Genomic DNA, 27,351 nt, shown 5'->3' with positions numbered 1-27,351 from the left:
TGTGATGCTTTTCCTTTGGGAAACAATAGTCTGGTATATGGCTTCTGAAGTTAATGTTTTCAGCATGTAGGAAGAGATCTGAATATAAATCATTTAAAATATTCCACCCAATTCCAGAGCTTTTTCCCGGGGCAAAAGGAAGAGTCAAATCTCCTGCCTTATCATACAATGTGAAGGAGCAGATAAGTAGGTTGGATTGGTTAGACTGCTTTTCCATGTTTAGCATGGCTGCTGAACAATCACAGTGGAAAAAACTCTGTTTAGCATTTTGATGCAGTGCTGGCAAATTAGAAAATAACATCAGACGTGATCAGTCATTGCTAAAACTGCTGAAGCATTGAGTGCCCTTTTAGTGCTAGGCTCTGGGTCATTCTGTTGTATAAAAGCTGGTGCTTTGACTCATTAGTGAGGTTCTTCCCCTGTCAAGACACTGTTTCGATCTATCACTTTTTGTAAATAATTAAACCATTCTGAATGTGGGAAGTTGGTCTGGTCTTCATTCTTCCTTGGCTTCCTGGAATTGAAGATTGTTCCTAACAGAGTATAAATGTATTGATGTGATTAGTGGCAAGTCAGAGGCTGCTATTTCATGTAGTATCTCTTATGCGTTTAAAAAAATAAGAGTATTTCCAGAAGTCTGCATACGTAAGTCATGACAGGCTTCTTTAAAACACGTGCAGAAATGGGAGCTGAAGATTTGCTGCTGCTTCAGAAGACAAAGGGGAGGTGGCAGGTTGAGTTAGCTGCAGCAGGCACCAGGAAAGAAACAGCCAGTAGATGCAGAGCTGAACAGAGAAAAGGGCTCCAGTCTATGTGTTTGCTGCACAGACAGTGGTGAACTGGAGGCTGAAGATAATTCATTGGGAACTCAGATGGGTAGACAGAAGATTAAGCTGGAACAGAGTGGAATGTGGGATGGGTAAGACATTTGGTAGGCAGGACTTTAATGTAGGAAGTAGGAGGAATGGGAACTCTGCAAGACTCGTTTTAGGATGGACTAATGTAGCTCTGAAGAGGAAAAGTCTGAGGCTTTCAGAAGAGCTGCAAAGCTTACTTTTTGTGATGCTAGAAATGTAGCAGCCTAAAGTGGAGGAGAAAGCTCAGGCATTACTCTGAGCAGGGTAACCTGAGGTAGACCTCCTCATGTTGCCTGTGGTCTAAATCCCCTGCGTTTCTGATGCACTTCAGTTTCTGCACAGTTGAACTAGTTGTATTTTAAAAGTATCAGGTTCTGAGTCATGTGCCAGAACTTGGTGACCCAGAACTAAAGTCAAAGGAGTTCACGTTTCTAAGGCAGCAGACCTGCATAGGAATGAACTTGTGAGAAAACAGTATTCCAATCTTGTGTGTCCCCTGTCTTTGCCTTGTTTGGTACATGGACTGGGAGTCTGCTCAGCCAGTGCAAACTATATTAACCTCAGCGTTTGAGGAGAGGCAGTTTGCAGGGTCTTGCAGCCAACAGAGCATGAGACCCTGCTGTGATACTGACGCTGGTGTAACAAGGACGAGGGCTTTAGGAGGGGTCACTGAGCACTGGATGCATTCTTTCCAAGGAGAGCTTTCCTTCCTCATCACTAGTGCTGGTTGGTTTAATACCTGCACAGATGTGTTTTCATCATGAAGCAAAATTTAAAATACCATGAGAAAGTACTATGTCTCCTACTAGAAATTAAGAGTAAAAAGGTTAAAGCTCATGTGAGTTTAAAAAAAAACCCAACATTTATATTCCAGCTGAAAGGAGAATTGATAGAATTGTGACCCTTAAATTCCATACATGAAAATAGTTATGAATGTGGTCTTGCAGCACACACTGATGGAGAAGCTGGTCAGCTAGCAATATTTTGAAGAAATATTTTTGCTCTCTTTAACCTCTGTGTACTGATCTATGGTTCAGTGCAGAATGATCAGATATGGGGATTTCCAGGTAAGCAAGTATTACTGTGCTCTGAGGACAGCATAATCACAGGCTGTCAGCAAATGGCTATGTAAATAAAACCTGGCAAAAATGAAACAGACTGCTGAGGTATCAGTGTCTACCAGCTAGGCCAGATAACTTTTCACAAGTCTACTTATGACTGTAAATACTTTTTTTTTTTTTTTTTAAGGTAATCTTACCTGTCCAGTAGCTTCCAGTGCCTTCTTGTCCTTAGAGGCAAATCCTGTCAGCATTTTAGCCTGCACAGCACCAGATAAGGCCAAAAATGGCAGGAAACACAATATAACTAAACTCAGTTTCCAGCTGAAGTAGAAAGCAATGATCATGGCGACACCAATGTTGGTAAAGGAGTTGACAATCATTCCTATCTGCGATCCAGTTGCCTTCAAAGAAAGGACACAGAGATGATTGACTTTTATGCCAATGGCAACATGATACAATCCTTGTGTTTTCAGTTTATATAAATATTTAAATAATCTTTAACTCTTATAAAATTTTAGAAAACTCTAAATGATACTAAAATACCATAAGGCACCAACAGCTGCTGACTCTGGAATTTCAGCCGGTTTGGATATACTGTTTCAAATCAGTTGTAGCAAGAGAAGGACTGCAAATGTCCAATATCTCTTTCACCTACAAAACTTTCCCTTGAGAACACAGAAAATTGTTTCTAATGATTGTGAGAAAGATAATCTAACTATTGAAGCTGTGAAATGGTTCAGTCAGTGTTTTCCAGGTTTGTTTCTTTCATTTGAAATATGCCATGTAAGTGCCTGCAAGGGCTGAAGAAGTTTGTTTGCAGCTGGTTTCTAGCCTGCCATCTTCTGGAGAATGTTTGTAACGAAGAAATCCGTGTTTCCTTCTTTGTTTGTAGAAAATTGCTTGGAGTCAAGTAAAATTGCACCTGACTTACTACCACAGCATCAGTTCAGGCTGGTAACATTCACAGGTCAGCATGATTTAACTCTCACCTGCTAATGAACACAATCACGGAGTTAGTGGTTCACTTCCCTAGACAATGTCACGCTGAAGCTGGCTGCATGATTCCCCAGCTGAGCACCAGCCAGTACTGTAACCTGTTTTATCAAGTGGACTGTCAGCTTAAATCAAAACTGTCACATAAAGCACAATGCTATGCTGAAAGCATGAAAGTATGATTAGTGACAAATCTCACTAAAATACTAGTTTGACCTGGCTTTCAAAGAAACACTTCAGCGTTATGGCAAAAAGTAATTCATCTCCAGAAAACAGAAATGTAAACTTTCCCATTCCTGTGTCATTGATGGTTGGTGGTTTATTCATTTTTGTGTTCTTGTACTGGTAATACAGGCAGTAAATTGTGAGCCTATTTCTACTTTTTGGTAAATACAGTGGTAATAGTTCAATGTTGACAGCCTGTGATAAATATTTTAACTGACTGACTAAGAACTGATCTACAATGACCTGGCTAATGCTAGCTAATTTCTGTGACAATGTGCCAAAACAGTCCTTCAATCAGTGCTTACGGTAAAGCAATTAATAAGGTACAGGTCTTACCCCTTGGACCTGTGAGGCATCTGTTGCAAGTCTTGTAGTCAAAGCACCAGGGCTGTTCTTCCGGTCATCGAACCAACCAATGTCTTGCCCTAGCATGGCCTTGAAACCCAGTTTCCTTAACCTCCTTGTAAGCAGCTCACCAGACTTGGCAAAGGTGTATCCCTGGGGTGCAGAAGCATGAGTACAAATATTGTATAGAAAGACATACCCACAGAGTAACAGAAACAAAACTTACCCATATTGGACTATTACCTGTAGAAACTGTGTGAAAAACGAAAGAATTCCAATAATGACAAAGAGCAGGCAGACACCATTGATTTGGTTACTTTGTTCCTCTTCATCAAGAATGGAAAAAGTCTTTGGAGGGAAAAAAGGAAAAAAAAAAAGGAAAGAAAAGGGGTGGCTTCATGTTAGAAATGACAGTTTTGCTGTGCATGAAGTCTGTTTATGACTCCCTGTTGCCAAGTGCGGAAGCCCACCCTAGAACCAAAGGCAGAACACAGAGCTCTCCCTCACTCCATGTAAAGGCCAAATTCCTTATTTATCCTGAAGTGAGCCTGGGTACAACATAATGCTTTCTACTCCTGTTAAAACGAGTGTATTACAGTCAGTGTCTGCACATACTGTCCCTTGTTATAATTAGCCATCCCCCCACTCTAAACAAGATGCAGTGAAAAAGAAGTAATGAAACTAGCAGCACATAAAAGCAATCACACAGCAGCTTCCTTACCTCCCATCTAATCTATGCCAGTTGCAGCTTTATTGGGCCCTACAAAATGAAGTCTGTAAACTGACAAACGCTGTAATTGCTATAGACAGGATTCAAGACAAATCTACTGTCTACTGAAGGATTTGGGATACAAGCTATTTGCTTACTGCTGTCTACTTGAGGAAAAGCATTAGAGTGCCTTCACCCCATTCTGCTGCACTCTCCACGGTCTTTTCCTTTGATCTCATGTTCTTAGTATCTGTCTTTTTCAGCACTTGCCAGGTTTACTGACTGCTGCTGCTGGAGTGGTCATCCTTTGGCAATTCCTTCCAGTCAGAACAGCTGGTATGTAGATCAGTTAACCTGCCTGAAGTTGTTAAAACTACTTGTGCTATTTGCAGGTATAAGCCACAGCTCATGTTTGTATTTCTCCACTAACCTGAAATTCATTCTAATTGAATTTCACAAGTAAAGATTACTATAAATTCACTAATGTCTTAATCTCTCATTTGTAAGGTGTAATTAAAATTCACTTCTGCATTTGACATTTATAACAAAACCAGCTGAAATTCTTCTAGGTAGCCATTTAACAGTAGAAAGAGAAGGGGTTTTCACTACAGCTGTACATTTAAAAAATCCACAGAAATAAACTTAAGTACTAGTCTTAAAAGGTCAATCCAAATTATTTATGGTTCAAAGTGTGCTGTACATCAAATTAAGAGAGGAATTAGAGCATGAATTTGAGAAAAAGAGAGTTTCACTTCAGCTGGAACAGGCTGCCCAGAGAGGTTCCTTCTCTGGAGAATTTTAAAACCTGCCTGGACACATCCCAGTGCACTCTGAGATAGGTGAACCTTTGTTAGCAGTGAGGGTCTGACTAGATGATCTCCAGTGGTCCCTTCCAGTGCCTACCATTTCTATGCAAATTGGTGACAAACAGTGTCTGTCCCTCAGGGGTCTATGTTGGGAACAGTGCTGTTTACTATCTCCATCCACAACATAGTGGGATAAAGTACACCCTCAGCAAGTTTGCAGATAACACCAAGTTGAGTGGTTCAGTTGACATGCCAGAGGGATGGCATTTCATCCAGAGGATCTGAACATAGGCCTAAGTTTCAAACAAGGCCAAGTGCAAGGTCCTGCATCTGAGTAGGGGCATTCCTCAGTATCAATACAGGCTGGGAGATGATGTGATTGAGAGCAGCCCTGTGGCCAATCTGGGATTCCTACTGATAGCTCTAAAATCCAGAAATCATTCCAGGTCAAGAAAAGCAATGGTCTGAAATATGTGCTTTCACTCTCCTGACATTGACAGCAGTAGCACTTAATAGTCCTACAGAAAGAAATGTACTGTGTCCAGTTCTGGGCCCCTCAATTCAAGAAAGATGTTGAGTTGCTTGAATGTGTCCAGTGAAGGGCAACAAAGCTGGTGAGGGGTCTGGAGCACAAGCCCTGTGAGAAGCAGCTGAGGGAGCTGGGGTTGTTTAGCCTGGAGAATAGAAGCCTCAGGGGAGACCTTATTGCTGTCTACAACTACCTGAAGGGTAGTTGTAGCCAGGTGGGGGTTGGCAACCAGCAACAGAACAAGAGGACAGAGTCTCAAGCTTTGCAGGGGGAAGTTTAGGATTCTCTTAGAAAGAAGTTCTTCACAGAGTAATTGCCCATTGGAATGAGCTACCCAGGGAGGTGGTGGGGTTCATGTCCCTGGCAGTGTTTAAGAAAAGCCTGGATGAGGCACTCAGTGCTATGGTCTAGTTGATTAGTCAGGGTTGGGTGATAGGTTGGACTTGATGATCTTGGAGGTCTCTTCCAACCTGGCTGATTGTGTGATTCTGTGAATAACTTTTGTTGATGTGAGATCTCTGTAGTGCAGATGATTTTTTTCCCCTCTTGCAAATGTCCTGTAAAATTGAACTGTCCTGTTCTGCAGCTATGTTCTTGATTTCAGAACAAGAACAGTGATTATAGTAACATGTAGCATGGACAATAGCAGTGAATCTATAAAAGGAAAGAGCTGTTGCTGTTCAGATTTTATAAGTTTCAGTACTTTTAGCATAGACTATCATTTATCTGGAGCCATGGGTCATAATTCACTTCTCAGGATTAATTCCCATGAACCTTCAAGGCAGACTTTGCTAAATTTATCCTTCCATTTTGTACCTCTGGGGATTTCCCCCCTCAGTTCTCCAGCATGTGGGTCTCAGAGTACAAGCCCACGTGTCTGTCACAATATCATTGCAGATATTCACACAGCTTGGAAAGCAGATGCATATTCCCTCTGCCTGACTGTCTTGGCACCAGGCAGAAAAGCTTTAAATTTATGAATAATGAAACACAGATGCTGGACTTTTCTGATGTTTGCTATGGGCTTGCTTTTTTTCCTTCAGCCTCTCTCCTTTGATGGACTGAGACCTTCAAGAGAAGAAATTCATCCTTGGCAATGAAGATACTTAGCATCTTGCAGGATGAAATCAGCCCCAAACCTGTCAGTGTCTAGAAAACTTCTCTCAAAAGGAATCAAAGGTTAGAATCATTGCAGAATGCACAAAGCAGTGTCTCACCTGCTGTCTAGTGAAAGCCACAGTCCTTGGCATGAGGTCTAGACACTCAAAAAGTGTTTGGAAGTAGCTGGCATAACTATGGCTAAAAGATCAAACCCATTGGTCAGGAGGCTTGTAGTGGATCAATAGGGATTAGAACATCATTTGCTCTGCCTCTTCCTGCATATTAGCTAGCAAATATCAGGCTGCAAGTAAATGTGATTTAAAGTCCTGAGTAGATTCTCAAAGAGAAATATCTAAGCCAACACTTGCCCCCGACCCACCCCACCCACCCCACTCCACTCCAAAAACAACCAGAAAAGCCCTGAACAACAACAGGTCAATCTTTCTTCTGACAGATTGCAAGCCTTTTCTCAGCCCTTTTGTGATCAGTAGCCTGTATGATGGGGCATTCATTCATTCACTTACTCTTTCCTGCCTGAAATGTTTTGGACCTCCAGTTTTCAGAGGAGTGGCTGTCTCTCAGGTCAAATTTCTTTACACACATATGTACAATCATGATATAAACCAGTAAGTGGGAATCACAACACAAGTTCTATCCTATATCAGGCAGATACCAAACCCACAAAACAATAGAGGCATTCCCATTTTCTTCCTGGTGCAAGTGTCATTACTTTACACAATAAAAAACAGCATCAACAGAAGGGTTTTCTTTATCACCCTAATTGTTGACACTTCTCTAGACATTAGTTAGAGCAGTACTGAATTTCTGCAGGCAGCCCTCTAGTTTTCAATAACATGGCAAATGTTTCCCCAAAAAGCTGTTTTACAAAAAAGGAAGCATCCTCCTACTACACCAAGTTATTGGAGGAAAAAGTCATGGCTGAATTCTGAGTTTTGAGTGAGGCTATGGATTCTGATGGTAATGCATCCTCTAGTGACTCTCAAGGTTTAAAACATATTCCTATTTCCTGCATGTCTTCAAAATTTGTTGATGCAAGTCTACTTTTTGTTGGCAGCCATGAGCTCTGTTATAATTATCTACCTGTCTCTGGGCACTCTGCAGGGAGCAGATAGCAAATAGTTGCCCAAAGTATATGAACAGAACAGTGAAGTGGTTTTTGGATCTGATCCAATATTTTATGAAAGGCACACAGTTGTGCAGGGAAGGATCATTGCATGTCTCTGTCTTCACTCTATCTGTACATCTTGTCTCATCTAAAATAAACTGTATGCAAGTATAGAAACCCACTTCCTCAAGTTCCTGAAAGGTGAACAAGAGAGATAATGAACACATGACAAATGCTGATGAGCCTACCCCTTCAAATGGTAGTGTGATGACAGTGATATAAATATCTCTACTGAATAATTGATTATAGACAAGAAAGCCAACCCCATTTACTTGACTAGATCTAAAGATTTGCCCAAAACATGTCAAGTTCTGCGTCATACATTTCCTCCCCTCTGCTTCAGAACTAAAATAAACCTTAAAATGTTAGCATAACATACCCCAAGAATCTGACTGAATAACAAAGCATAGAGTGGACTGACTGCTCCATTCACAGCTGCTGCCAGAGATCCAACCACCATGTATGGCCATTCAGAGACATTGTATTTCAAAATTCTGATAAATGGTACAGGCTTGGCATCTTCCTCCACAACAACAGGTTCCTAAAAAAAACCAAACCAGGTTGGATTTATGAAACATATGTATTCCCCAGTGATATTCTACCTTTGACAGTGAGGGAAAATAGTTAGCCTAGTCTGTTAAATATCAATCTTGGGCCCAAACAGCTACTCTACCTTTGTACAGGAAGATGCAACAAAGGGTCCTAACTTCTGTCTGGAGCTCTTTTGTAGGGCTAGGGAGTCATGAGAGGGTTACATGAATGACTACCTCTACTATCCCTGGAGAAGAGGAAAAAGCTCATGCCTTCTACAGCTCTACTGATTCCAATTTAAGAGGTTAATTACAACCAGTTTGATATTTTCTGCCACCAAAACTCAGGCTGTTCCATTTTTGCTGCCTTCAGATGAGCTGTGATGCAATACAATACCCAGTGCTTAAACTTCTTCCTCACAAGCAGCTTTGTGTGTCACTCATGGAATCTTCTTAAATATTTTTAAGTATTGTGAACACACTGATCAGACTCTGCATCAAATGAACAGGGATGGTATATAATAAAAACAAGAGAAATGTCAGGCTGATAGCTGGATTCAGGCTTTATGCATGCTAATTATGCCTCCCTTCCATGAAACATCCTCAACCTATATGTTGAATTCTCATAATTATTCTCAGTAAGAGCAGAATATTCCTCAACAAATCATAACAAACTCTGCAGTTTGACTTGTGCAGATTTTTTGTAACACTCAGTGTGCTGAGCCCTGCACATCTCCCTAAGTTCATACGTCTGGAAATACCCAGACAGACACTATAAAGATGTATCTGCTGGAAATGTGCAAGGATGAATGGGTGGAAGCATCCTGTATTTTCACTTCCTTCTGAGCTAGTGCCAGTGACAGCACTCAAGTTCTCTATCCACAGAATTGGCTTAGCAATAGCAAGTGACTTCTAACTGCTGCTCTCTGCCCTGAACAACTGTAGCCAAGAAATTTGATACAGGGAGCTTCACAAGCACTTTATAAACCCATTGTGTACATTGCTGCATGATTTTAAGGCATGCTGGTTTTATTTTCTATGCCAGTTGATTGCACAAGGACACTGGCAGTAAAAAAAACCCAAAACTCCTGGGTAGGTTACAGTGAGGGTCTCTCTTTACTCAAGTCTCCAGATAATCTTGAGAAGTGAATCTACTCTCTACTGAACAGCCAGCAGTGTTGTTTATATCACTGAGCGGCTAAGACATTTCACTGATGAGCATTTTGGGTTTTTTTCAGTTAGTTTAGCTTTTATGACTATATCTTTTTCAATTAATCTACAACATATATCAATTTCCCAACAGGACATACTCTGCTAGAAATTTTATGTGGACCAATAAGCATAACAGCCATCAAAATGCAGACTAGGGTTTACACAGAGCATGAGAACTGAAGCTGTGGTTTAGTTTACATAGAGAAAAGGATCAGTCCAGGAAGGTGCATCTGCCAACAGCTCCTGTAACAGAGGCACATATCTGTGGGTTATCTCTATCAAGAGATCTAACCTTTTGGGTTGAAAATTTAAGAACAAACTATTGGACCAGACCTTTTTTGCCTCTCCATCATCCTCTCCATAAGAAGACATAAGATACATAGACTCCGCATGATCTCTTGCAATGGATAATGGATGGTCAGGGACCACGTGAGAGAGCTGAGATCTGGAGCGCTGCCGCAGTGAAGCTCTGTAAAGGAGACAAAAGTTGTTAAGACACCAAATCAGTTCACCATTATCACCACCAAGTAATTCAGTTCAGCAAAACAGGATGCTGAAACAATCTACCGCTATCCCAAATAAAATACAACACTGTAATGTAGGAGATGTGTGTCTGATTTGGACTTGCCTTAAAGAAACAGTAAGTGGCTAGCTACAAGACAGTCCTGCTGGTGAAATGTTTTAACTTTCATCAAGTAGAAGCCTTAATTAAAGTATCTGTGTACATTCCATTTATTTCTCAAGTAATTGCATAGCAAGTAATTTTTCAAGTGGCTGGGCTGCAAGTGCATTAGGTAATACAGCTTTATGGTAGTAATATTAAAATTGAAATGTTAACAGTACACCAGAATTGAAGAGAAGGTGCTATGGACAGAAAGGGCTATAAAAAAATGTCTTGCTATTTATGCATGGGCCTCCAATCAGCAATGTATTACCCAAGCTATTTCTTTCCAAGTGAACTGTCTTAGTAAAGTGTTTGCACCCGTTGCACCCCCCCTCATGCAACCTGCAGAGAAGTGATTCATTAGCATGGGTGGGATGTTGGAGTTGTGAGATGAATTATAGAGCGCTGGGAGCCTACTGAGATACAATCATTTTTAAGACTCACCGCAGACTGGCCCGATAACTTCCTCTGCTGAATGACTGCACTTTCTCAAGATTTGGCTCAGCCACATTGTTTTCTGCTGCTGTAAAATACAGTATATAGGAGTCTTCAGTTTGTGCTAAAACAAGTCCACTGTGACTCTGCAAAAAAGTGCAGTGTCTCCAAGTCATAACTGGCATACTTTGTAGAAGACAAGAAGTGTAATACAACCTTGCTACTCCACCTACCACAAGTTTTATATTTGTATTTGACACGATGAAGTTAACGGAATATGAACCCAAGGACTATCTCACTTAGGATGTGATTGATAAAGGCTGTTATCCTATTTTTAGCACTCCTAAGATAATTATATCCAAGGCATGATGCTTCACAAAGATAAAACAGATCATTCTGTTAGACCTCCAGTTCCAGAAGCTTTGATTCAAATCTGCCTCTAGTAAAACAAATATGGTGGTTTCAGCATGCTCCATAATTTGCTTGCATTTCAAATGCAGCAGGACTGGACTGTCAGCACTAAATGGATCTATAAAATGTGGGGTATTGCATGTTAGGATGCAGGTTAGGTATTGCAGATGTATGTTAGGAAGGTCATTCAGTGAATATGCAGTAAAAACACTTTGGCCAGGGCTATAAGGGTATACCCTTTGTGAATGCTAAAATTCAGCTATAAAGGCAGAAGGAAAAAAACCAAGCAATGAACCTATGAAATTTTACATCACTGTATAAAAGAAAAAACAAGATGCTTACTTTCTGTCACTTCGGTGTCAAGTGCTGTGTCTCCTTTGCTTTGCAAAGTCACCAACATGAAATAAACCCCTTTCCTCTTCAAGAGTTCCTCATGAGTTCCCCTCTCCACAGCCCTTCCATGCTCAAACCCAATGATGACATCAGCAGCTTTGATGGCTGAAAGGCGGTGAGCTATTGAGATGGCTGTGCGGCCAAGGTGAGCCTGACAGGGAACAACAACAGCCCAGTTTCCAAGACAGAAACAGAAATGCTTGGAACCAATTCTATAGCTTAGTCAGATCAACAGCAGTCTTTCTAGTGGTTTCAGCTGACTTTGAGCATCTGTTTCTGAGCAAAGGGAGCTACAGATTTCTGTTAGTGCCCCAATAGAAGAAAAATAATACTAGAGTTCTACTTGTGCATATTAAAAAAAGCTTCTCACTGCTTTGTTGCAATTCAGCAGCACCCTCTATAGAGTGCATTAAAAATAGTTTCTGCCCTTTTAAGTCTAATTTATGGTATGCCATAGCAAACCTTGTGTAGTGCTTCTTGGACAGTAGCTTCGCTTTCGTTGTCAAGTGCTGATGTCGCCATATCCAGCAGCAGGATTTTCGGATTTCGCACAAGAGCTCGAGCAATAGCTATCCTCTGTTTTTGACCTCCACTCAACTGGCCTCCACCCTCTCCAACATGAGTGTCAAATTGCTATGTGAAGAAAAAAAAGACACAAAACCCCAAAGCAGATAATAAAAAAGTGTGTTAAGCTTTTGATGAAGTCATTGGTAAAATCTCTCAGATTTGTCCTGGGAGTAGACTTAAAATATTGTTGTCTTTGAAAAACAAAAACATTGCTAGTGTACCATGCTTAAAGGACAGCTGATGAAATAACTTCCTACGTAATGAGCAACATCATTTTGCCTGAGCTGGGGTTCCAACCCCAAGCCAAAAGTATATACTGATGAAACAAAGTGAAATGTTCTGGTTTGACTCAATACTACTATATCAGCAAAAGCTGAAATGGAGAGGAAACACCTGCCCACTCTCCATCAGATGACTCATCAGCAAACTTTGCACAGAGCTGGGCTTGTCTGATGATGTCCTGTGACTAATGAACACTGTGTCTGTGATTCATGGCCATCATATTCTGGTGGCATCAGGTTCGGGTAAAGAATTAAATCAAGAGGTAAAGCCTAGCGTCTTGTGAGCCAGGATAATTATATTCACTATTTCCAGGTACCTTTACATAGTCTTTCTGTGAATAGTTTCCTGGAAGCCTGGAAATGCATAGATGGGAGGATAAAAAGTACAACCTGACATTAGTTGTATCTACATTAATCTTCTGCTCTTCTGCCTGAGCACAAATGGCTGCATGGGGGAAGGGACAAAAGGTTTCTCTGTTTTTCCATTAAATTCTGCCAAATATTTTACAAGGCACAGCATACCTGTGGCAAGTCCATGATGAAATTATAAGCATTGGCCTGTTTGGCTGCTTTGATGATGTCATCCATGGTAGCCTCATCCCGACCATAGCGAATGTTCTCCGCAATTGTGGTGGCAAACAGCACTGGCTCTTGTTCAACAATGCCAATCTGTGACCGTAGCCACTGGATGTTAAGGGAACGAATGTCATGGCCATCCAGGGTAATCTACAGACGCCACATAAAACATGGACAGCACCCCCCACCCCAAAAGAAAAAAAAAAGGGTCAGAGACATTATCTGTTCCAATTCAGAAACAAAGACACAACGCAAACGAAGGGCCCATGATGCAATGTTTCCATAACCAGTGTAAGAAACTGCTTTCGTGTATAATGCAGTGCAGTGGCAGGAGCATATGCTAGTTCTTGGGCCTACAAGTTGTGCTCTTCAGTTTAGTTTCTTAACACTTCTTTTTGCTTGGCCTCAGAAATAATACCAGCTGGAACATAATCATCAAAAATTTATATTTACAATAAATTGGTTCTTCATTTGTTATAAATTCAAACGCAGGACCCCACGTATGTGATTTGTGCCAGCTGGGAAGACACAAAGGAAATGAAACTGTTAATAGACATAATTCATACTCTCAGCCAATCCATTACTAAATGGTAATTGCATATACTGAAGGAATACTAAGGGATAATGATTAAATGCTCAATACTGTGTCTTCCAGAATAGAAGATGTTTTGTCGCTTCTGAATGATCATATCTACAGGTCTACTTTTTACTCAGATTTAGCACTGCATTTTAATTTTCATAAGACTGTCCAACATTCCCCTGAAATGCACAAAAGCATAGTTCACTCATTTCAGAAATAAAAGCAAAAATAAAATAAAGTTAGAGATCCTCCTTCCCATCTTGTAGAAGTGTGGCGGTTTAGGCTGGGTGCCTCCTGGTGCTGCCACATAGGTTACACCTCCAGTGTCCCGAGTGTCCAGCCCAGTAGGTGGACACAGGAAACAGCGTATTTCATACCCATAATATCCTGAGCCCTATAAGTCCAGCTGCAAAGTTCTTCCCTTCCTCTTTCTTCCCTCTCTGCTCTCCTGGGAGATGGTCCCTATCAGGTAATGGTGGGGGAGTATTTCTAGGCATCTTAGGCCTGGCTAGGCCTAATGCCAAGAGGAGAAGTGGGAGAGGCAGTCTCAGACCTTGGCCAGCCTGAGACTAGCCTAGCAGTGGCAGGAGGAGGAAGAGCGAGCCATGGGGGTTTTGGGTATACCCTCAGGTGGGGAGAAGGGAAGTGTTGGGAGGCTTTTGGGTGTGCTGTAAGGGACACTGTATGCTTTGGGTTTCTTTTGTCACTATATTTGTAGTTTCTGTAAAACACCAATTGCTTTTCCATTTAAACTTTCCATCACTTCTGCAATCCATTTGTGTGAGTGTCATCCTTTTGCCCCTCTCAGGGGCAAGAAAGCATCTGCCTGGCCTCAAACCAGGACAAGAAGAAACCATGTTATTCTTTCAAGACCCTAAGGCTAGGGAGAAACAATCTAGGTTGGTACACTCACCATGCCATCAGTAGGGTCATAGAAACGTTGAACGAGCTGTATTGCTGTACTTTTCCCAGCTCCACTAGCTCCAACAAAAGCTGTTGTCTCCCCTGCTTTAATAACCACATTAAGTTTATCCAAAATCTGGAGAGAAAAATAAAAAAAAAGAAGTCTATCCACTCTATTCAGCTAAGTGGGTATATTCTGCCATTTTACAACATTCAGAAAAATACAATACAGAAAGAGGAGGAAAAAACCCAACAACTATTTTTACATGTTTGAAGAGTTTGTAAATGGAGAGCGCTACTTGCCATGACAGGAAAGTAGATTTTGATCATTGTTTGTCCTATTTTTCATCATTAGGAACTAGTCAAGTCAATATTATTGGAGAACTTGGCAATAAATCCCCTTTAAGGAGCACTGTATATGTAGTATGAATGCCTGTTACAGTATAAATATTAAGAATCTAACAGAGAAATTTTGTAGAAAAATCATACTTCATATATGCAAAAGCACTCATTTGCTTCTCCATTACTATGATTTTCCAAGGACAATTTGTCAGTTCAAACACAGTATCAGAGAAATAATGAGGCATACAGTCAGTGCTCCTGTACCCTCTCCTAGCATTTTAATGTGTCACATGACACATCCCCATGGCAATGAAAGAGTTTTATAAATCTCCTAGCACCACTCAGCTTATTACCTTTTGTCCTGTACCAGCACATGTTGACACAAGTGCATTACTGACTGTAGGAGAAGCTGCATGCAGGTGAATTTGTCTGAAATGGCTATGAGTCGATATTCAGCAGCAAGGTGTATGTATGACAATGGATTTATCAGAATGGTAAAATAAGCAGAATGGTAAGAATCCTTTCATAGACGAATTCTTTAGTCTACTTCTAAACAGAAGGTCAGTGCTTCTGGAAAACAAACTGCTAAAATCTAGGAATTGCTGGCAAAACTGATATATTTTAACTGTTTACAGTAACTGTATTCATAGGATGGGTGATCAGGCATTACCTTTACATCTGGTCTGGAGGGATAATGGAATGATACGTTATGAAATTCAATTTCACCCCGTACTTTATCCAGCTTGTAGCCATCTTCTGACATACAGTCAATTGTGGGTTTCTAGGATAGAATTTATTGTGTTAAAAATTTGCTGCACTGAGCCAGCAGCAGGCTCTGTCCCAGGGGTAGAAGGCAAGTAATGTGAACGTGAAGGCCAAAGTGATGAGGGTTGTCACTGGTGGGTAGTGTGGGTAAGATGAATGTACTCTCTTCTCCTTTCAGGCTTGAGTGAGGCATTTTGACTGAGGTGATTTATCCAGCTCTTCAGAAATAAAATGGTACTACTTTGGTCATAGGAACATTCTCCTACAGCAATGAACACCCAATCGCTGCTGAAAAATCTACATGCTTCAACACTTCACATTTAAACTTCCATCTTTGCACACTCAGTCCTAAAAGCTGGAATCCTGATTTGAAGTTTTCCCATTAAATGCTTTGGGTCTCACACACTTTTGCCAGGCTTTGGGCATTGTGGACTTCTAGACACAAGCAGAGAACTAAGAGAAATTTGAGGGATCCCAAAGAAATCAAATTTTCTAAGGATAGATTTTTATTATTGAGCCATGGAATACAGAGAATTAATGAAAACTACAGCAACACCAATCTCTGGTAATTGAAATGTGCTGCTTTTTTTCTTTATGTAGCCTAACAGATAGAAGGAAATTTGAATGTGTAGTTTGGATCTGCATGTTAGGAACAACTAAAAGATTGGTTCCTTTTTAGAAGTGTATCATCCTTATAGTCAGATACTGAGAAATGTTTCACTGATAGTGCAAATAGGAAACTCAGCATGGCTGTAAGTTTAGTGCCTGAAAAAAATCTGTATCAGGGCAAAGCTGTGCTTCTACTATATAATTACAGATCTATAGAAACAGCGAGCAGATGGATCTAATTTTGTCACCATTTCTCTACACAAATGAATTCTTACTTTACTTTGTTTTTTCACCCTAAGATTATCTGCATGAGCCTTATCTTGAATTTTGTGATTAATTCTTACTGTCACAACTCTTTCTGCTTTTAAAATATTTTTCTAAAAAATACTTTCCTTATTAATTCCTTCTTCAGTTTATCTTAGAGCTTTAGCTTCTGAAGGACATTTATAAGGCATACGTTATCATCATTATAGAACACTGAAGGGTTACTAAAAAGGCCATAAGCATTACCACAGCCCCTCTAGCCTTCTCTATGCACCCTCATGTACTCTGTAAAAGACAAGCCACATTTTAATGTGTTTACACAATAAATGTGTTTATATATGTGTAAATAATGTGTTTAGCACAATAAAGCTTTTTGATGACCAAAAAAATGTCAATGACTAAGAAATCAGTAACATTTTGCCAACCACTAAATGTATACAGATAGAGAAAAGAATCCTTACTGAAAAATGCCAATGGTTCTCATGCTTTGTCATACAATCTTATGTCAAATATATATCTGTCTAGATAATATTGTGATTAACATTTATGACTGCAGTGCCTTTGCTGATGTGTTCCATTCTAACTCAGGGTTGCTCTGGGACAGGTGACAAAGGCCACCTTTGCCACTAACGCAAACAGAGCCACATCTTTTGATGCTAGCTGGAGGGTGAGAGCTTGGCTTTAAGGTGACTATTACTGCCTGCCTGTACACTGATAAATAATTTTACATAAAGAGAAATGAGAGCAAGAAGTAAAACTTCATTATTCAGAAACAGGCCAGCTGAAACACCTGTTCAACACCCTCTCTGAGCCCATGTGCATGTCACTAGACCTTTCTACTGCACAGCTGATTTTTCTTTAATTACACTCATTTTTCCTCATTTACACAGTATATTAAACTACTAATGATTGAGCCTTATTTAATTATTTTTCCACTACAAAGTGATGCATCTCAGAAATGCATTACTTACTTTATCGATTGTCTCAAAAATGTTTGCTGCAGCCCCACGGCCAGTGGCAAAGGCTTCTAGACAAGGAGATGCCTGTCCAAGATTTAAAGCTCCTACTAGAACACCAAAGAAAACCTGAAGAAGTGGAAAATAAAGAAAATATGATGTCATATTTTTATTACAGCTTAGATCCACCAGATACCAAAACACTACAAATCTGTGTTCCATAACTGATGTTTTAAGAAACAGCCCATAAAAGTTTCATCAAGCTAAAATGGGTACCTGCAGAAGAGTGCCAGCTGAGTACTCTTGGTCTTCAAGGACAAGTTTAGAGCCATACCAAAAGGCTAATGCATAGCACAGAAAAATAATAAGCCACATGTAGCCTGTAAATAATCCCATTATCATTCCTTTTCGAATTCCCCAGTGCTGAGCAAACACCAGATTCTTATCATATCTGTAGAAAGACATTAAAATAAAAGGGGATGAAATGAATTTCATAGAAAATTTGAGATGAACAAAGACCAACAAAATGAGACATCCTCAGTGACTGGCTACTGACTTAACTACAGTTAACAGAGGGTCCACATAAGGTTTATACCTCTCACTCTGAGGTGAAAGACCATTGCTGAAATCAGAAATGTTCCTAGATGATTAAATCCTTATATGTTCTAATGTAATAAACAAGAAAAACACATTCACTGCAGACACTTCACCATGGGATCCAGGCTATCAGCAGAGTGACTGGATTCAAGAATTTGGCAAATGCTTCAGAGCACGTCCTGCAGCCATGTTATGTTTTAAATTAGTTTAAGATAAATGTGCAGCTTAACATCATCAAATCATATAATCATGGAATGGTAGGAGGTGGAAGGGACCTCTGAAGATCATCTAGTTTAATCCTCCTAGAGCAGAATCACTTAGATTAAATCACCCTGGAACAATGTCCAGGTGGGGTTTGAATGCCTCCAGAGACAGACTTGAATCATTATATCTCGCTGGAACCAGTTCTCTTACTCATGTTGAAAACACCCCAAGTTTTCCGATGTGCTGCAATAGTGATACAGCAGACAATGCTTAGGGGGAAATTTGGCAGTGTTTTCTTGCAATTGGGAATGACCTGAAGATAACATTGCTGATGTTTTATTTCACAGAATTATGAAACTGGTTTTGCATATGTAATGTTATTTGAAATGTAAGTTACTGCAACATACATGCACATAATTCTCAAAGCTAACAAATGGCCATTTTGGTAGAATTTAGAGACAAGATGCCATGACTCTGAAGTGCATTAGAGCATTACATTGATAAAGGAAAAAGAAATGAGAGACATTGCTATTTGTCCAAACAAACCTTTCAACTTCTTTCTTCTCCCCACCAAAAGCAGCCACTGTTCTGATGGATGAGAGCACTTCATCGGCCACAGCTCCAGCTTTTGCATAAGCCTGTAATTCTCGGCCTGTTAGTTTTGCCACAGCCTACAAAAGCGTAAGAAGTGCTGTCACATTGTGCTGTCTGGTTTGCATGAGGTCATCTCTGCTCCAAGCAGGCCTTTGCTAGACATACCACTCTCTCAAAGACTTCTGTCTTCTAGTATTAGGGCATATACCTCTGTAGCATATGTTCTGCAGAACAGAGAGCCCCTTGGCCAACAGTTCCACTCCAGGTATCTAGAAAGAGCAACTGACAACTTTTGTTTTCTCTCCCTCCCTCTCTATCTGCTGCTAACTGGACTTAAACAGACTGCAGGCTGAAGGTTAGTGCATGGTGGGAGGATGGGGGAGTTTATCAGCAAGAACAGCCCTTTAGCTACTCTGGCAGAGTCCAGCTTTAGGAATAAGATGTAATGGTACTGACTGGGGAGGGTGGAAACAGATGTTGCCCACCACTGTACTTTATTAGTTGAGCTGTCAGCAAAGAGATCTCTAGACAGCAGCCCAGAGCACACTGGATGCCAGAAGCTTATTTAGGCTCAAAAAAAAAAAAATTTAAAAAACCCCAAACAACAAACAAACAAACAAACAAGAAAATGTAGTCATGTACATCTCTACATAAAGATACCGCATTGGCTTGGGAATGACATATCACTAGAAATTCTGAAGTGTTCTTAATTGTTTTCTCTCTTCAAATACCCTGCCCCAGTTAGCCACATTTGGAGACAGGAAATCAGGCTAGATTGACCTTGGGTCTGTTTTCATAATGATATAAACCATAGAGTTGGGCTGGAAATCCTGATGAGGGAACATTTAACTGTGAGTATGTGAATGGAAAGAGAAGAGACAGAGGAAGTAAGAATAAGGAGGGGAAAATTGCAAGTAAAAAGGGGAATGAGCTCAGAAAGAAGTTGCAAGTGAAGGAAAGAGGCATTTTGGAGTTTATTTCATTCCCTGCCAGGATTCCACTCTTCCACTTTACACTGAGTCAGTATATATGTCATCTACTTGCAGCCAGCACAAGGTGCTAAAGGATGGCAGAAAAATGAGAAATTAGTCATTTACATTAGAGGTTTGAGAGCAAAGCAATAGTGAACTGCTCCTGACATGGAGGAAGTGAGGCAGCCAAAGGGCTGAACTCAGCCAAAGAGGAGAGTATAAAAGAGGGCAGTACAGGAGCAGTAACTGCCCAGATCTGTCAGATGTGAAACAGAAGATGAGAGGGCAGAAAATGCTGCAGTTTCCCTCATAATCATCCTTTCTCTGCACAGTGACCAAGGAGTTTGCAGGGAGCAGATGGAGGAGCAAAATAGAAACAACTGGGACAGGACACAGCAGCTGCCAGGAGCAGGAACACCTAAGTTTGAGCAGTGGCTTTCAACAATTATTCAGCTCTAAAAACTAATAATCTCTAAAAGCCCCTAATCTACATAAAGAAATCAAGGCTTGTGTCTACTAACCATCTAAATCAGGCATGTAGTAATAGAGGGAAGGTGTAGGCCAGGTTCTCATCTCAGCAACCACAATACCAATCCATCAGACCCAATAAAAGGTCATCATACCTCAATACAAACCTCTTACAATTCACTTACCAAGCCATAGACAGCTGCTCCAACCCCAAGCAGAGGGCTAACTGCAATAATAACCAAGGTCAGTTTCCAGCCACTGATAAATCCTAGTAGGAATCCACACACAAAGGTGGTTAAGCGCTGGATAAAGATTGCTACTTGGTCAGCAATAGCTTCATTAATTTTGTTAATATCACTGGAGGGAAAAAAAAAAAAAAAAAAAAGAAAGGGAAAAGCAAACCAAAACAGTAACATCCAAAAGAAGATGGGTGAGCATATCTTTTGTTTGTGTTGCTGGCACTGGCCACATTCGTCATTGGAATGGGCTGCCCAGGGAGGTGGTGGAGTTGCCGTCCCTGGAGGTGTTCAAGGGGAGATTGGACATGGCACTTGGTGCCATGGTCTAGTTGTGGGGTCTGTTGGGACAGGTTGGACTTGATGATCCTTGGGGTGTCTTCCAACCTTGGTTATACTGTGATGCTGTGATACTGTGATACATTTGGGTCTATTTGCAAATAGACCTTCCTCATCCCAATTCTTTCCACCCTCACCCCTTCCAAAGACCCTGGGCTACAGAGAGAAAATCTGGTGTCTTTACAGTCACAGCAGGCTTTTATGCATGAACTTTGGAGGACTACTTTGTCACTGGAGTCAGTGGGGGACAGTGATGCAGCAGTTAACACTATTCAGCCCCTAGGCAGCTACAGATTTCATTTGTTCTTTATTTTGATGCATTGCCAACACAGAAAAAATATCTTAAAGCCACTCTTGGCTACTGCCTCACACCTGAGATTAGAAGACATGTGATCTCCTGGAATAAAAAGGAGCAAGTGGTATTGAGGTTTAAAGTGCAAAGTTATTAGCTCATTGATATATCAAGTGACATTATAGTCCTCTACTGAAAAATTTAAGTGTTGGAGAACATTTCAGTATTTCTTCTGGAGAATGTTTTGTTGGGGGTTTTTTGTTTGTTTGTTGGTTGGTAAGTAAAGACAAATACTATCCCCTTCAACTGCAGAAAAATCTTTTGCAAATGTGACTGATCTGCAGGAACAACTAAGAGGGAGCCATCTAGAGCCAGCATATTCATTGTGCAGCTGCTTCAGCTGTAAACAGGAACTGCAAACTTTAAACCCTGCTGTTCTCACAGCCAAAGGTTTATCCAGGATAGAACTCTTATCTCCATCTACCTTAGGTCCCCTTCTAAAGGTAGGTGCTTGCACCTTCTTTAGCAAGAAGGGTAAACTGAGAAGTGAGAAAGTTTTCAAACACACATCTCCAGCCTCAGGGAGAGGATTTGTGCTGGCAGACAAATCATAGATCACTCTGAAAAGACTGGACACAGGAGAGGACAGGATAGAACAAACTGGCAAAAAAATCCTACCCCAAAACTGTACCAACCCTCCCTCTCCCCTCCCCCCCAACACATTTACTGATAGACAAGTCACAAAGGGAAATAATTGTGATTTAATGGTTGTGGCAATAATTTTGAAGATAGAGTAGGGGATCACCCTGGTTCCTGCTCCCAGAAATGTAACTATTTTACATTAGGAAGTCTTTGTCAAATGCCTAGTTATTGGCACTCTGTTGTGTTTAGAAGGAAGTGCAAAATGTTCTCTGTAGCATATGTTTTCTTCTAGATTACTTACTCAGAAATCCGGGTGTTCAGTTCCCCTACAGATGTGCAGTCAAACCAACCTATATCCATTCGCATTACTTGTCTGAAATAAGCCTTCCTGATTTTCTGTATCTGACGAGCTGCAGCCATAACCCAGAAGCAGATCTGGAAGAGCATAATGCAGCAGTAGAAAGTCTTTCTCCTCCCAACAAATGGGATAGAGGAATTTGGCTATTGATAAAATTGCTATTCAGGTACAATACATTCTAGCTACAAAGATACAATAGTTGCATGATGGCTTTGATTTTTAAATAATTCAACAATTTTGTTAAGCCTCTGGATCAAGCATTTGTCTCAGTTCTGGCAGGCTGACAGGAGATGGAAGTCAAATTACTTTTTTCTGTTGCATGAATGTCACATGAACAAAAATTTTGCCACTTACAGCTGTAAGTAATATAGGTACAGCTGTAAGTAATATAGGGATGGCAGCCATCGCACCTCAGCAAAACACTGGCATAGTTTTCAGGAAGGACAATTTCAAGTGATTTTTGCAATTATAAAAAGCTTCAAAAGCAGTGGGCCCTTTAGCGGATTACCCAGGAATTGTCCAATCTTGCAGCTCATTTAGTCATAAGGATGGGCCCATTACTGTACAGCATACATGGTGTGATTCTTCTCCAATACTAGTTTTGTCCTAGTATTACACTGCAGTATCTCTACAGCAGAAACACAGGGCTCAACACAGTTGAGATGCCTACTGGGAATCCGTGTGCCCTTCAGCTGTTATTTTGGGAGGGCATGTAGATCCCACAGAAACCACACTTGAGCAGCAGGTACTTCTTGTGGTGTGAAGTGAGCAGCATGTATTCATCTCACTGGGTAAAACTTATCCCTGTACAATGATATGCATGCACAAATCCAAGGAGGTTTTAGATTGCCACATTTAACATATTTCAACCAATAGAACAAGAACAGAAAGCATCTATTCTGCTCAAATGGGTAGCTAAGATGCTAAAAGGAATATAATCATTATGAACTTGATTATTTAGTGATTTAAACTTTGGAATTAAAATAGGGAACAAAATACTGACTTGGAGGTATCCTAACAAAAGTACGGCACAGCCAATTGCTCCATAATAAGCTGCAAACCTGGTCATTTCTTCTTCAATGTCCAGCAGCCTGGAAAAAAAAGAAAAAAACAAATCAAAGAAACAAAACAACCATAAATATTTAGAAGGTCAAGGGAAGTGATTCTTTCCCTCTGCTCTGGTGAGACCCTACTTGGAGTACTATGGGGACTCAATTTAAGAAGGACATAGATTTGTTGGAGTGAGTCCAGAAGAAGGCCACAAAGACCATCAGAGGGCTGGAGCACCTCTCCTATGAAGGTTGAGAGAGTTGAGGTTGTTCAGCCTGGAGAAGAGAAGGCTCCAGGAAGACCTTTTAGCAACTTTCCAGTACTTAAAGGTGGCCTACAGGATAGCTGGAGAGGGACTTTTTACAAAAGCATATAGTGATAGAACAAGGGGTGATGGATTCAAACTGGAAAAGGATTGACTTGAGTTAAATAAAAAGATGAAAATCTTCAATATGAGGTTGCCCAGAAAAGTTACAGATGCCCTATCCCTGCAAATGTTCAAGGCTGGGCTGGATGGGGCTTTGAACAACCTGATCTAGTGGAAGCTGTCCCTGCCTGTCATAGAGGAGGTGGAACTAAATAATCTTTAAGATAATTTCCAACTCAAACCATTCTATTATTCTGTGATTCTCTGAATGTATCCTGCCCAATGTGTAGTTGCTGCTTCAGACAAAAAAAAGGTCTGTAGCAAAACCTGTATTCTATCTTCCAGTCCCATCTTGGAAGGATGGTTCAGATAGCCTGGAGCAAATATCTTGGCCCCAGTCACCTATGTCTAGGAATGTGAAACTCTGTTTCAGAGGCCTTTAGACAAGTTAATTTTAATTCTAATTAAATACCTAATTAAATGTCACTCAGGGATTAGAAAACTCTTGGAATGATGCACTGAAAAATGAGCCTTGGGAAAGGTTATAGGTTCAGATTTGGCTTTGACAGATATTTGTATCTGAATGACTCATCTATACTCCATTTATTATATTTAATGGAAAGAAACAGGCACTCTTATAGGGCAGTTATCTGACCTCCCTTAGATATTTCACATAAGCTAAGACAAATCGCATCCTGGAAGTGCTCATTTCTCTTCAATGAGTAAAGTTTAGCTAACTTGCTCAGAAGTCAACAGGCACTTACAAATACCTAAGGCCTATCCAGGATGACCAGAAGTCATTACTATCTATGTGACATCAGAGAAAACAGATTAATGAACTCAGATGTGTGGCAGATATGTGTCATCAGAACAGACATGATCAAATAATATCCTTGCTGACATCTACAGCTGAAAGACCAAGACCCAAGCTGATCTTCTGTCCCTTCAGGTAACATCTCTATCTCAGGGCTGTTTAAGAAAAATCATCCCCCTTTTCTGCCTCATGTACAGAAAATGTAAGGTTTAAAGACTTAACTGGAGCTTCACTAGCAATACATTCTCTGACAAGCCATAACAACAAAGGGGGGAAAAAACATAAACAGGTTTACTACTTACCCACAACTTATTGTGGCATTCTTCTCATCCTGATGAATAGTACCATTAATCCACACTATAGTGTTATTTACACAGATCTTGCCTGGGTCTTTAAGCTCTTGCATTTCAATGTCATATACAATAAATGTGTCTGCCATTGCACCAAACACAAGTAACACACCTGGCTGGGCTGCTCCATGAATAATAGCACAGAAACTACCAACAAGCATCATTAAAATTTCCATAGATGAAGAAAATCGAAACTGAAGAAAAAGACAAAAAGAAACAAACAGACAAAAAGAAACAGACTGAGAGAGTCTTCATGCTGGTTGTATACTGATAAATGATTAATCAGGTGGATCAGATAGACTATCATCCTCTTTAAATTTCAGAATTATCCTAAATACAGAATAAAGGCAAATATCTCTCTCCAGTCTAATCTAATTGCACCTCTGATTACCGCCCCATAAATTATTTTGAGCACACTTTTAGCTGACAGCAGAATCTGACTATGTGAATTTATTATCATATAACATTATCAGCTCAATATCATTCCACTTTATCATCATCCCAGAAACTGGATAAAAGATTAAGAATAGTAATTATAATTCATATCTAGTCTTCTTTGCAAATTTCCTGTGGGGATGAAGAGAGAGGACAAGGTGAGGAAAAAAGCCTTAGGGCATTATACAGAACCTCTGAACGGAGTTAGCCAATTTCCCCAAGGTCTGTGATGCTGTGGCAGAAAGCCAAATAAATAGAGCAAGTCTTCACAGTTAATATTCTAAACTGTGCTGGCTGAGCTGGGCAGTTTGGCATTGGCTCCTAATCTATGGGAAATGTATAGAAACATCATCAGTGAAAAAAAAAAAAAGAAAAAAAAAAGGACTGACCTAAGTCCTATTACCTCACATTTGTCATGGGCCAAGAATATACACACATGCTGGTGGTGTCTCACCTAAGATACACTGACCTATCGTTGTCCTGATTGTGTTGCCTGATTGTAAAGCTGAAGTCAGGTCTGTGTATATATATAGATGTAGATCAAACTGTCCATATAGAATATCAGTATCAAATGCTATACACTTTGAAATTAGAATGTAAAAAAGAATCATAGACTGATGAAGAACCTGAGCAGGTTCTGTAGGTGCTATAGTATCTAAGAGAAGAAAAAAGTGGGAATTTGGAGCATGTATGGAAAAGGGACATTAGAGTAGAGACAAGCTAAAGGGAAAAATAAGTTGGTTAACATAAAAGAGAAATAAAAGACCTTTCTATAACAACCACAACAACGAAATCAGAAGAAAACTGTAGCACTCCCACTGTTCTGCAAATCTTGCTCATAAGAGGTCTAGGAACTCCTTTGATTAAAGAAAACACAACAAACCCACAGAAAATGCATAGCTGTGCAATACCAACTCTCTCAGCTCACATGATGCAAACATTATGTCTACCAACAGCACTTTAGGAATTAAACATCTGTGCAAAACAAGCTGCAGAATTCAGACCCCTCTCTTTGACAGACATAGCCCTCTGTGTGGACAGACTGTTCTCTCCACTCAACTCAGAGCTGAGATACTTAGCTAGAGTACATGCCGTATGGATATAACTGCATTAGCCCGGTACTGCAGTCAAGACCATATTTAATTTGGACACATTAGGGGCAAATTACCTAGACTACATGCTAAACAGAAGTAATAAAACCTGTTAGCTGCATGCAGCTGGGCTGGACATGACTCTACTACATTAATTATAACATTTAAATATACCCTATGGGATTCCACAACCCATCAAAAGCTAGACCTTACAGTTTTCTGTACCCCTAAGTTTCTACAGTTACCAAATCTCACACAGCAAATATTTGACAGAAATAAGAATGCACCAAAGTCACCTATATCTCTGCTGTGCATCTTTACCCTTTCCCCCATATCTACGTGTAGGTTCAATATAATGGGTTTAACAGTCAGTTACGAGACAAATATCAATAATCAATACTAGGCTGACAAAACGACAAAGGGGTCTATTAAATTCCCATTGACTTTAATGGCATCCTTTCATGCCAAATGGCTTAATCCTTGAAAGTTTGCCTAAGTGACAGCTACTCCCAAAAAACACCCATAAAAGTTATTGTCACTTATTCTGCAGCACAATACACATAAAATATTTATCTCCATTGCTTTCATTACCAGCTGAAAGAAGCCAACACGGATACTCTCTTCTTTCTTTTCTGATGACCTTCAAGAACAGAAAACATAAAATTCTAAACTTGTATTACAGTACCTAATTGGTTCTGTATGCAAAGACAGTATACAGAATTGAACTTAACCCACTACTTAATTCCTGAAAGTTTCTTCAGACATATAGAAATTCCTAGCAAAAAGGATAAGCTTTTACATTATTTTGTTTATTCTCTTGGTTGCATTTTGAGACATTTTTGCCCAGCACTTTAAGGGGCAATTCACTTCTTTCTTTGGAACCAGTGACTTGATGGTTCATTTGAATTTTAAACAGAGACCAGAACAGGAATTAGTTTAAAATTATCTCAAGATTTGTGCTTGGTTTCATAAGCAGCTCCTTAAAACACTGTTCCTATAATGTGGATAGTGGGTTCTTTAAAGCTGGAGAAAAACCTAGCATCCAAATTGTTGGCTAGTCCTGTTCTCGTTCCCTTTCATATTGTCTCTGTGTTTATGGTGAGAGTAGCATCTCTATCATACAGGTTTTTTTCAGTGCTCACATTATGTGTTGCTAATCTGTACAATTAGTTAAAATCTAAGGGACTAGTTGCACCATTATGAATGGGATCCACAAGGCAAGTATGTTAATAAAACAAATTAA

General features: G+C 40.1%; 1 protein-coding gene across 1 annotated transcript in view; it reads right to left on the bottom strand.

The window, feature by feature from the left end:
- Positions 1-27,351, bottom strand: part of ABCB11 (ATP binding cassette subfamily B member 11) — a 37,307-nt gene that overhangs the window by 5,666 nt on the left and 4,290 nt on the right. The window contains exons 3-21 of the mRNA XM_054173129.1: positions 26,700-26,748; positions 24,535-24,776; positions 23,005-23,092; positions 21,945-22,078; positions 20,320-20,491; positions 18,648-18,772; positions 17,577-17,751; positions 17,316-17,429; positions 15,377-15,487; positions 14,375-14,500; positions 12,828-13,031; positions 11,920-12,090; positions 11,407-11,608; positions 10,663-10,741; positions 9,888-10,023; positions 8,192-8,353; positions 3,725-3,829; positions 3,473-3,634; positions 2,116-2,319 (exon numbers count right to left, since the gene is read on the bottom strand). Of these exons, the coding sequence (XP_054029104.1) occupies positions 2,116-2,319; positions 3,473-3,634; positions 3,725-3,829; positions 8,192-8,353; positions 9,888-10,023; positions 10,663-10,741; positions 11,407-11,608; positions 11,920-12,090; positions 12,828-13,031; positions 14,375-14,500; positions 15,377-15,487; positions 17,316-17,429; positions 17,577-17,751; positions 18,648-18,772; positions 20,320-20,491; positions 21,945-22,078; positions 23,005-23,092; positions 24,535-24,776; positions 26,700-26,748 (2,761 nt within the window). The remainder of the gene's footprint in view (positions 1-2,115; positions 2,320-3,472; positions 3,635-3,724; positions 3,830-8,191; positions 8,354-9,887; positions 10,024-10,662; positions 10,742-11,406; positions 11,609-11,919; positions 12,091-12,827; positions 13,032-14,374; positions 14,501-15,376; positions 15,488-17,315; positions 17,430-17,576; positions 17,752-18,647; positions 18,773-20,319; positions 20,492-21,944; positions 22,079-23,004; positions 23,093-24,534; positions 24,777-26,699; positions 26,749-27,351) is intronic.

This window comes from Dryobates pubescens, chromosome 2, assembly GCF_014839835.1.
Source record: "Dryobates pubescens isolate bDryPub1 chromosome 2, bDryPub1.pri, whole genome shotgun sequence".
Classification (NCBI taxonomy): Eukaryota; Metazoa; Chordata; class Aves; order Piciformes; family Picidae; genus Dryobates; species Dryobates pubescens.
The sequence above is the reverse complement of the archived record's forward strand: the minus strand, read 5'-3'. Positions and strand labels throughout refer to the sequence as shown.